The sequence below is a fragment of the Sceloporus occidentalis genome, unplaced genomic scaffold (genome assembly GCF_023333645.1).
Source record: "Sceloporus occidentalis isolate IW3139 unplaced genomic scaffold, rSceOcc1.0.p SCAF_19, whole genome shotgun sequence".
In the NCBI taxonomy this organism is placed as follows: Eukaryota; Metazoa; Chordata; class Lepidosauria; order Squamata; family Phrynosomatidae; genus Sceloporus; species Sceloporus occidentalis.
Window position 1 is genome coordinate 5291380 of NW_028316999.1, and position 11250 is coordinate 5302629.

General features: G+C 40.6%; 1 protein-coding gene across 1 annotated transcript; it reads right to left on the minus strand.

The window, feature by feature from the left end:
• Positions 1-6481: 6481 nt before the first annotated feature.
• LOC149302340 (glutathione S-transferase 3-like) lies at positions 6482-10860 on the minus strand. Its single transcript, XM_089482643.1, has 6 exons — positions 10774-10860; positions 9978-10029; positions 9284-9416; positions 8695-8836; positions 6958-7089; positions 6482-6625 (listed from the first exon to the last, which is right to left on the minus strand). The coding sequence occupies exons 1-6, from the start codon at positions 10858-10860 to the stop codon at positions 6482-6484; spliced, it is 690 nt and encodes a 229-aa protein (XP_089338769.1).
• Positions 10861-11250: the final 390 nt, after the last annotated feature.

The window sequence follows — 11250 nt, forward strand, 5'->3', positions numbered from 1 at the left end:
AAAAGGAACTTAACACTTTGGCAGCTGAAAGTATAATGATTTTCTTGTGTGTCCATCCTTTAAACATAAAATCGACTCAAACAATACATCCCCATACAACACATTTTTTCCATGTGGGTGGCTTGGACAATTTTCAGATTATTGCTATAGTTACATTTAAGCAAGATCATTAGGAAATAGCTTATACTTCAACTAGGGAAACCCATAATATATAATATTTCTTTTTCCTAGACAAATTAAATCCATAGATATCTAATTTAATACAAATTGTCACGTAACGTGCAAAAATACAAAAACACAAATTTTCCCTATAAATTTAAAGTCAAGTAGCTAGCACTTTAAGGGTTAAAGAGGGACAAACAGGACAGCTGCTCTGGGTTGATTTGAGGAGGCCCACAGTGGGTCGCTTGTATGTTTAACAGCCGTGTTTTTTTGTTTTATTCAGCAGGGAGTCCCAATCCCAGCTCAAACGTTTGCAGATGATGCCGATCAAAGTATAACATAACTTTTATTTCTTTCTTATGCATTCAAAATATGCGGCAATACTATTTAAACAAATGTCAGCTCAACTCAAATATCTAACTTTGATTGCGGAAAGTGTCCAAAAACGATAATATGCTTAAAATGATTATATGTGCATTTCTTAATGATACTGTAACATGGACAGTACTGGAAACAAGTTATAAAAATGGTTTTACAACAAATAAACAAGCGGCGAGAAATCTCACATATAATACATTTTCTCTGTTTTAGGGAAAGTGGGTGCTAATTATATAAAGAGACAAAATACTGTGCCCAATAAAGAAAGTTTTCTTACTAATGTAATCCTATACTAAGCATGCATATTATATGTTAGTTTGTATTGTCCATTCAGATTACATGGTTTATCACAGAAGGCTGTTCTTTATGGGAGTGAATTGTGTCATGTCCCAGTACATTTCCAGCATTGAAACCAGCAGTAACCAATTCATGCCATTGGTGTACTAGATAACCTAACATGCCTATCTCACAGACAATGTACATGCTACACAGAGACTGCAGGGAATCCACTGTGTATGTGATAAAATTGCATATCTGTCCCTTTAAAGCAGGGGTGGGCAATTAATTTTCCCATGGGGCCACATGAGAAATTGGAATGGTTTTAGAGGGCCAGACCTCTACAAACTACAAACTCCGAAGCCTTGTCCATTTTGTTAACTTATGTGCTGTTTAATAAAGTTATTCAAGCCTACGTCATTGGTAGAGGTGCTTGAATAAGTAAGGCCTGAATAACTATTAGCACAGCACAGAAGTGAACAAAATGAACAAGGCTTCGGAGTGCATACCGTATTTTTCGCTCTATAAGACGCACCTGCTGATAAGACGCACCTAGATTTTAGAGGAGAAAAAAAAGGAAAAAATATTTTGAGCTAAAAAATGGGCTAAAATATTTATTACAATAACTGAATAAGCTATGAACACAGTAAGACACACACAGACAGTAAGACACACACAGACACAGTGAGACACACACAGACACAGTGAGACACACACAGACACAGTGAGACACACACAGACACAGTAAGACACACACAGACACAGTAAGACACACACAGACACAGTGAGACACACACAGACACAGTGAGACACACACAGACACAGTAAGACACACACACACAGTAAGACACACACACACAAACACAGTAAGACACACACACACAGTAAGACCTCCCTCCCTAACCCCCCTTCTCAGTATCTCCCCTCTAACTCCCTAACCCCCCCTTCTCAGTATCTCCCCTCTAACTCCCTAACCCCCCCTTCTCAGGATCTCCCCCCCCGCCCCGGTCACTTACCTTAAACTCCTGTGTTGGAAGCGTGAGGCGTTTGTCTCGGGTGCCGGCGCTTCACTGCTGATCGCCGGCGTCTGACGTCATATGCCGGCGCCCAGCGTAAAGCGCCGGCACCCGAGACAAACGCTTCCAACACAGGAGTTTAAGGTAAGTGACCGGGGCGGGGGGGGGGGGACACCGGACTCATTGGTGAGTCACCAGGACACTCTTTGCGGGCCGGTCCGAGCTATTCAGCGGGCCGGATGTGGCCCGCGGGCCGTGCTTTGCCCAGGTCTGCTTTAAAGTGTTAACTAAAGAGCCCTGAGACCACGCATCTTATACAATTACCCCTAAAGCATATGTTGCATATATAATCCATTATTGAGGAATAAACTTGGGGAAGATATATTTTGTAAGAAATCAGAGCAATGCTAAGAGTTATTAAACAAATATGCATAGAAATCTTACCCTAAGCCAAGTTTACTGGAAAGATGAATATAAACAAATCTAGCTAGCTAGCCAGAGACTTCTTTATCAGCTGCAAGTTGTAAGTGTCTCTTGATAGAAAGACAAGTGCTCTCTAGTGGTTGGCAGAAGAAGGAGGGTGTGCTCCATTCCACCAATCACAGACCAGTATATCTGTATATGATTGGTCCATACATAAACTGCTATGTGTTTCAAAGCCACCAATCTGTAACATTGTATGATATATTCAAATACCTAATATGTATGGTAATAGTGAATGTCATTGTGGTATATGCGCAATGTTTGTCAACTCACTGATTGTTAGTTAAAAGTTTATCTTGTTGGCTATAAACATTCTTTTGCCAGTTCTTTTATTAGTACATTTTTTATTTGGTAATATCATTTCATATATTAGATGCAATCTAAGAAAGTTTTGCTTTACTGAGAAGGTGGTAGATAAGTGGAACCGCTCCCCAGTAGAAATGGTAGAGGTTAACAAGTGGGCAGACAAAGTGCTACACAGCAGGTCCTGCTCTCAGCTGGCAAGCAAAGTGTGTGATCGGTATCAATCAGCCCCGATTATCTGGCTTCTGCTGCCTTATGTCACAGAGTGCAGCACCCAGGAGCACGCACCTCGGGCTCACAAAAATATAGGGGAATAAAAATATTGCATGATAGGATTTGATTTCATTACGGGAACCTGATGATACAGAATCTGCACGCTCCCGACCACAAACTCGCAGTTCTTGGGTACGCGAGAGTGACCCGCGCGCGCGCCGGGGTGGGGTGGGGTGGGGTGGGGGGCGGACACTGAATTAATCAAAAGGAGGCTCCACAATGTCACAGGGGGCAGGCTTAAATAAGTCGAGCAAGACCAATAAGATGAAACTGTTTTGCATACTGCTCAGAAAACAATTTTGGACATTATAAAACATAAATAACTTGACTTAGAAAAAAAATCGGATATTACTATTTACAAAAGTAAAATATGTAACGAAATTAAAATCAAATCTGACATCATGAAAAACCACCAAAGCTCACCACAGCTTAAAGAGCACAGTTCTACTCGAGTCATATATATCGAGTGGATTCACAGTGTACTCTGGATGTGAGGGCGATCTGGCTGCGACATCTGTCACCCCATTGATCGCTAGGGTTGATTCGGCTGATCTGGTTGGCTAGGCGGGTGTCCCCTTCCTCCCTCATCACTCCATGTGCGTCCCTCCCGAAGCTGCGCGCTCGGTCGAAGAGGATGGCCATCCCCGGTAGAGAAGCACCGATCATCGGTCAAGGGTATACGAATAGCTGCGCTCCCCTGCCAGAACCTCCAAACAAGCTCAAGGTCCCTTTGTAGGAGAGAAACGTAGGGTAGTCAAGCTCCAAGTCTTCAGACACATCCAAATGCGGCGCTGCACGTGGCAGTATGCCTTTCTTTTGCTATATATACAGTTACGCATATGTTACACTGCTTATTTATTATACATAATTTTACACTGCTTATTTGGTGTATATTAATCATGTTAGGGCTACGGAATTTCACGGCACTATAGAAAGCAATAAATAATAATGTCACACTGCTTATTTGTATATTATACATATTTTACATTGCTTATTTGGTGTATATTATTCATGTTACTGCTTTGTTTGGTGTGTATCATACATATGTTACACTGCTTTATTTGACGTATATCATACATTTGTATTCGGTGTAAATTTACAGCTGATCAGCATTTACAGCTGATGCGTGTATTGACAATACCCAAATCCTTTTATTTCGCGTGTCATAAGAATTATACGAGGGTGGCAGTTATTATACCCTATGTAAGTGAGCTTGCATGGATTTAGATGTATTTGCAACGGAGTAGCACAAATCAAATGTGCACATTTGATGTGTTATATTTCACCACCTTGTTTTGTATAGAAAGTAACGTTATTGCATTATGTGCATCAATGTTTCACTGATACTGATTAATGTTAGACTCCATGGAATATTAAAATCTGTATCAGAAAGAATGCATTGACAGTGATGTAATGCAACAAGCAACCGTTGGGGTGGCAATACAATCCACTTTGAATTACAGTGTAAACTTTTCGTGCTTTTTCTTGCGACCCGAGTTTCTTCCAGTGTTTAAAGCACACAAACCATTGTGATATTGTTTAATGACCCCATAGTTGTAGAGAAAACCATAGAAAACACTTTCTTCATACTTTATGACATTTTGTTTATCAGGTGCTTATGGATTTTAATTATATGTTTATTAGGCTATTGATCTGTTGGTTATGTTGTGCTAATTTATCAGGTGTTTTCAACTGACTGCCTTTATATGTACTACCCAATAGAGTGTGAACTACAATTAAGAATTATTTCAGCATCAATCAGGTTATACTGCACCCATTACCGCCATACCTGGGAACTCTCAGGGTTTGGCCCCTGAGTCTTAGGGTTTTTGCCCCAATCTCAGGTTGAATGGGCAGTTTCTCAAAGTCACACAATTTTAAACTGACTCCTTCTTATATTACACTGTTGTGCAGGGGAGGGCTGGCAGCCTAAGGCCTGGGGGGCAAGTCAAGTGAAGTGGCTCAGCCCCCTCGCACTCACCTTTCACCCCTCACGCTGCTCCCATCACTATGCGGCCATCAGACTGCTGGAAAACTGATCTAAACGGCCACTGGGTGCTGATGCCACCGGCCGGAGCTACTTTAATCCTTTTTTTTATTTATTTAATATGCCGGATCTGCTTGCCATATTAAAAATAAAGTATTAAAGTAGCGCCGGCCGGCAGCATCAGCACCCAGCAGCCGTTTAGATTTGATTTCCAACAATCTGATGACCACATAGTGATGGGAGCAGCGTGAGGGGTGAAAGGTGAGTGCGAGGGGGTGGAGCTTTCACCCCTCACGCTGCTCCCATCGCTTGGCGGTCATCGCATACGGCCGCTGGGTGCTGATGCCGCCAGCCAGCGCTGCTTTAATACTTTTTTTTTTCATTTAATAGCCGATCTGGCTTGCCATATTAAATTTAAAAAAAAAGTATTAAAGTAGCGCCGGCCGGCGGCATCAGCACCCAGCGGCCGTTTAGATTAGATTTCGGGCGGCCTGGGGGGCAATTGCCCCCCGGCCCAGCCCGCCCCTGCTGTTGTGACCATATATAAGGCTACCAATTGGTATGTTATAATTGATATCCCTGCTTGAATGCAGGTGACTTGAGTAAGTACATTTTTAAATAATGACAAGTCAAGGTTTCAATGAGGACCAGTATTAGAGCCATTTAGGTAACATGTTTGGTGAGTCACTCCCTATACTCTTTACTATGGGCTATTAAAGGGTTAATATTTCAGAGAGTCTCAGGGTCAGCTCATTTATAAAGTTCTCAGGTATGGTTACCACCTGACATCCAGTAAATTTTCATGCTTAAATAACATGGGTTACCATTCAGATAATTTTTTTATGTGCTTGTGATTGCTACGGACGTGTGTTTGTTGTTGCTTGTTGTTATAAGACAGATGACATGGTAATCACACTGGCCAATTGTTCCGAACTGCTTATGTCTAGAGCCCTTCCATGTACCTCCAAAGGGCAACCCACCCTTTCATCTGAACAAAAGACAGACTGTATTATGTGTGGGCCACAACTTTATTAAATTCTCCAGCCAGTATTAACATAACCAAGGATGATCTCTTATGGTTGACGGTGATATCACAGTGACATCACTGAGCTTTCTATATATATTTTTTTAATTTATTTGTTATTAAATAATGACCCCTCCAGGACAGCATGCACCATGGCACCAGGGGTAGGTACTTCACTGCTTGAAGTATATTTAAGACATCATATTGATTAACAGGAACATCCAGAGTCATCTCTGTCTTTCTTGCAGGAGAAACACTCTGGAGTGGTACTTTCTAGGAGACAAATTACCAGGCTTGACCCCTCATAACAGTGAATAAATGTGTATGGTTTTCTGCTTCAAAGGGTAATGACGACTTTCTGCACCACCACTCTTCACGGTGCACACTAAGTATCCACATATCACAAGGAAATTGTAATACAAAAGCAATCATTACAACAAATGGGCCGTTCACAACTTTTATTGTTACTTCCAGGCAACTCTTACTAACTACTCAAATCAACAAGAAGTAGTAAAGCATCATAAAACCAGGGTGCTGATGGTACATTGTGCTGTGTTTGTAGCAACAGCACTAGACGTCCTAGTCTAAGGTCACCTTGTAGTACATCTGGAGTACTGTCCTCACTGTTGCCACATATTTGTCACCAGGAAGGGGTTTCCGCTGACTTCCTGGTTGCTGGAATGCCCTGATAGTAGGGATTTCACTTATTCTCTTTTTGAAGCTCTAAAGAAAGCATATTAGAGGAAAAATACTAAATCATGAAAAAAACATTGATATGTATATTTTCCGATCTATTATAAAGGGTATTGGATCCTCACAGTGAGAATCCAACAGGTCATTTGGACACTGTCAGCAGAAACCTACATTGTGTATGTGTGTACCATAAACCTAGCTATTTTAATGTATCGCAAAACAGGTTGACAAACAAAAAAACACAAACCATATGTAACTTTAACAAAAAATAATTTGGGTAATTAACAGTTTCCTGTTAGTAAAAGCTACTTGCGTATTTCAATACTAAAGGCTTGAAAGAATAATTTTTGCATAAAAATCACCTGCAGCAGAGGGAAATGGGAGAGAATGTCAGGACATTTTTCCTCCACCATTAAGATGGCCTCCAGGAGTTGTATATCTGCCCAGCTAAACTGATTCCCAACTAAGAACGTCTCTCCATGATCTTGTAGCACCTGTCAAAAAAGATTGATCTCACAATACATATAAGTGAAATTTAGTTAATTTATGAACATTTCTTTAGACTACAGGACATATATTAATAAAACCTTACAAATTCTTTGTCGTTTTTTTGAGTATTCTTAACACATATTGCACCAGAGTCTAAAGCTCTCAAGCCTCCTGGAGCTTGAAACACTGCACCACTTACATCACATACAACATAGTGTCCAATGCAATTACGCAAGTATGGTTGCTGAAATTGCCATCCAATACCCCATGTGCAAGCCGCTTACCGCCGGATGCCTAATGTCAGCACAGGTAGAGGTCCGGTTAAGAAAGGCTACAGTTCAGTTTCGCAAATATTAGGATATACTGTAGGCTGTGCACATGGAGAAAAAACGGGTCCTAATGATACCCATGTAATACTTTAGGAAGGTTTTCCCCTTTTTCTCCTAATAACTGCCCATTAAGCACACATTGCTAGGGCCCCATTGACAAAATATACCGCTAAAAGAGTTGGAACTTCACGTTAGCCTATATTGTACAAAATGTATTAAAGTCTTTGAGTCAGACCTGGCAGGATTAAAAGAATGATATAGGACATCTTAATATAAATAGTGTATCGAATGTATATGTGTGTATGCGGACGCGGGGAGAAGTGGCCTGGTGCACCCCTGCCTTAGACCAATAAGAACCTTAAGCAGCTGCTAAACAAGCTGATATGATAGCGCCACCCATGGGTAGCCTAGAAGATGAGGATTCAAAGGCTTTATCTGTCAATGCTGGGTGGACTTTCTTCTTCAATTCTTCTTCAATTCTAATAAGGGTTTTTAGAATTGGAATAACCATTGAGGTGGTTGCTTTGTGCATGATAATGTGTGCCTTGTTTTCTTATCTACAGGATCATAAAACTTGTTTATAGGGGTAACAATACATTGAATACATTTTATTGACATGTATATGTGCTTTCTCACCAACACAAGATAAGTGGAGCACAGTTATTTTGTCTGCATAATGTAATACTGTCCATGGCTTTGTAGTTTATTAAAGAGGCACTTCAGTCCCACCAATGAAGAATGTAAAACAATATTTATCTTAAAAAAAAACAACATTTAAAACATGCTGCAGCTGTAGGGCTACAGTTTACTGCTCCATCTGTTTTGTGATTTTAACACCATTTTTTCAGCTTGAAGCCAAATCAATTGGAATGCTTTCTATTTATCCACACAGAAGGTCTCATGTGGTGTATTCTGGCCTAGGTCGACAATGCCTGAGGTTACGGCAGCAGGTCTTGGGGTGCGATGGCTCAACTGGCTCAACTCTCCTCAACTGTTCCATTAACACTATAGAGGGCTGTGCTGGAGAGTCCTCCATATCTTCCTTCTGTGCCACGCTTTCTTTAAAATAGGGGAGTCAGAATATGACTTCATACCCTGACATACAGAAGTAAGGAGAGAGGAGCAGAGGAGGTGGCTCATTTTAGGCTTCAGGAAGATAAAGAGGGCAAATTCATGGGGTGGTGGAGAGGTTCTGATAAATCCCTCCATGCATTTGCAAGAGGAAAAATGCTTATGTTAAGTAAAATACAGTTGCACTTACAGTACATAGACATTACTTACCTTTTCATAGACCGGGAAGTATCTATTCTTTGCCTTCTGTCCAATTATCTCAATGTGCCTCTTTTTTTCTTCAGGCAGCAAGAATGGATGGAGTAAAATGATCTCCATAAGATCGGTGGTACCCCCCACATACATATCAATTCTGTGAAAAATCAAATAACAATAAATAAATAAAATCGGATTTCTGTGCCATGATGCACAATCTTGCAATGTGCCAAAGAATAGTAAACTAAAAATATTTTAGTTATTTCAATAAGCACCTTTGCACACACAACCCTGTTCCTCCATCTCAATTGTTTGGGACTGCCACCACATGGTAAGAAAAATCAAGAAACATTTGTTGTCTTAATGCCTATTCTTAACCCTTTGAAAACTAGTTAACATATGACACAAAACATGCTCCTCGCATGCTTAGCATTCACATTAGATATCAATGCAAAGAAACTGAACTCCTCCTACATCTAACAAGAAACTGGTCCTATCAACCTACTGATTCCGTGGTTTATATAGACTTTAAAAAACAAGGCACAGACCAACTAATAATAAATGTAGCAACATATTTAAATGTATACATAACCATGGGACATACATTGCTCTCTCCTTGAGGTCCTTGCCATAAAGATTGTTTTTTCCTGCGATATACTGTTGGATGGCTTTAGTTTGTACCAACTTCATGCCGTCGATTTCAACCATTGGAACTTGCTGGAAGAGGAAAGCTTCCGCTGACAATACAAAAAGTAATGAGATCATTAAAAAGAAGAGGAAGCGGAGCTTCACTGAGCCCTTTTTGAATGTAAATTACCTAGTGGTTTCAACACCTGGTATCTACACCATAATATATGTGTGCATACACTGAGTTTTCTCCCTTTAATGTTCTTTTCCTACCGCATCTGGTTTGAGTAATGAACCCACTGCTGGTGCCATTTTTCATAAAGTCCTCCTCACTATAGGTGCAAAAGCCTCAGCTCCTTAGGGCCATACAAGCACAGGAACCCATTAACATCTGAAGACAGATCCCACCTTCTCCCTGCCTCGAGTGGCTTTGCACCAAAATATTTTGCAGTGTATGTCCTCTCTAGAGTGCGAGCAGGGAGTGTGAGCTTCCTACAACCGTTTGTTTCTGGCCTAAAGACACTACAAAAGTTGGGTGATGTCCTAATGAGGACATGTATTACTGAACATATAACTGGGAATAGACGGATGTGTCGACGGAACAATTTTTAAGCTTCGGTTGAGGAATAAAGTCTCTGCAAAGAAGTTATGACATTTTAAAAGGACGATACCTTTAAGTAATGCTTCATACTGTTCCCTTGTTTCTAAAAACACTTCCTCAAACTGAAAAAAAACAAAACAACAGTCATAAAACGTACACATCGTGACTGTAGACTTATATTCTACATGGATTTACAGATAGATGAGGATGTTCTATTTAAAAGACAATTGTAGTGAGAAAAACCCTAATGCAACATAATGATAGGATAAGGGCTTAGAGCTCCCACCGATCCCCTTATAGCATGCTGGACGCATTCCATATTGCATAAAATATTGGTCAGATCCAACCGACGATCCGTGAGCATTACAATGAATAACGGTGGCCATTTTGCGCATGGTGGCTTTTAAATCTTTGTAACATTTAGCCAAGTAATAATTAACATTTACATTTGAACTGCTAGGTGGGTTAGGCTTAGGCTCAGTGTTTCTAAACACTGTCAGTCATGTGCAAAATGGCTGCCATTGTAATGCCAACACCAGTAACAAAAAGGGCTGCTGTGCACGTGCGAAACATCTCATACAGAAGATGATCCGCATCTTCAGTCTGATCTGACCAATATTTAATGCAATATGAATGTGTCCATCTTTTTTGGGGACTGTGGGAGCTGAAAAAATAAAGTTTTACTGCAATTATGTTGTTATTAGTGTAATTAGTTATTAGTAAGGAATTTAAAGAAAAAATTGTTTTTTTTTGCCAGTTGTATAAAGAATTGATTTAGAGCCTCAGCTGTCATGAATATTTGGAAATCTGTTACAAAAATGATATCCAGTGAATTAACATCTTTAAGTAAATAATAAAGCGCAAACCTCAGCGCCAGCCGCAGCAAGGAGCCAGCGTATGGATTCCATTCTACCTCTTCCATTGAAGTAGTAAAGCTTGGGTTTTTGAGCCATAGTTCAGGTTTCTGTAACATAAATACAATGAAATAAATGTACTGTACTGTAATGATGTCTCTTGTGGAAATGCTTCAGAGCATGGCTGTCCAGCCATCGGCCTGTCATGTACTCATTTGCAGCCCGTGGTAACCCACAGGATAGGCTCTGATGCCCACTCAAGGAGGAGGGAGCCCAGTGGCTGAGGCTGCTCGCATAGTGAGCAAGCAGCTATAGGGAGGTAAGGATGTGGAGTTGTAATAGAGTGAGGATGTTCTAGTGTGAATGTGTATGTATTAGTGCATGAGAGTGCATTAGTGTGAGTGTGTAGGCATTAGTGTGATTGTGTATATGTGCTAGTGTGAGTGTGTATGTGTGTTTGTGTTAGTATCTGTGGGTCCACCTCCCTGT

Coding starts and splice junctions, on each gene's coding strand:
- LOC149302340 (XM_089482643.1), bottom strand. CDS start 10,860: ATGGCTCAAAAACCCAAGCTTTACTACTTCAATGGAAGAGGTAGAATG. Junction 10,030..10,773: donor TTGCTGCGGCTGGCGCTGAG/GTTTGCGCTTTA, acceptor GTTTTTTTTCAG/TTTGAGGAAGTGTTTTTAGA. Junction 8,837..9,283: donor GACCTCAAGGAGAGAGCAAT/GTATGTCCCATG, acceptor GATTTTTCACAG/AATTGATATGTATGTGGGGG.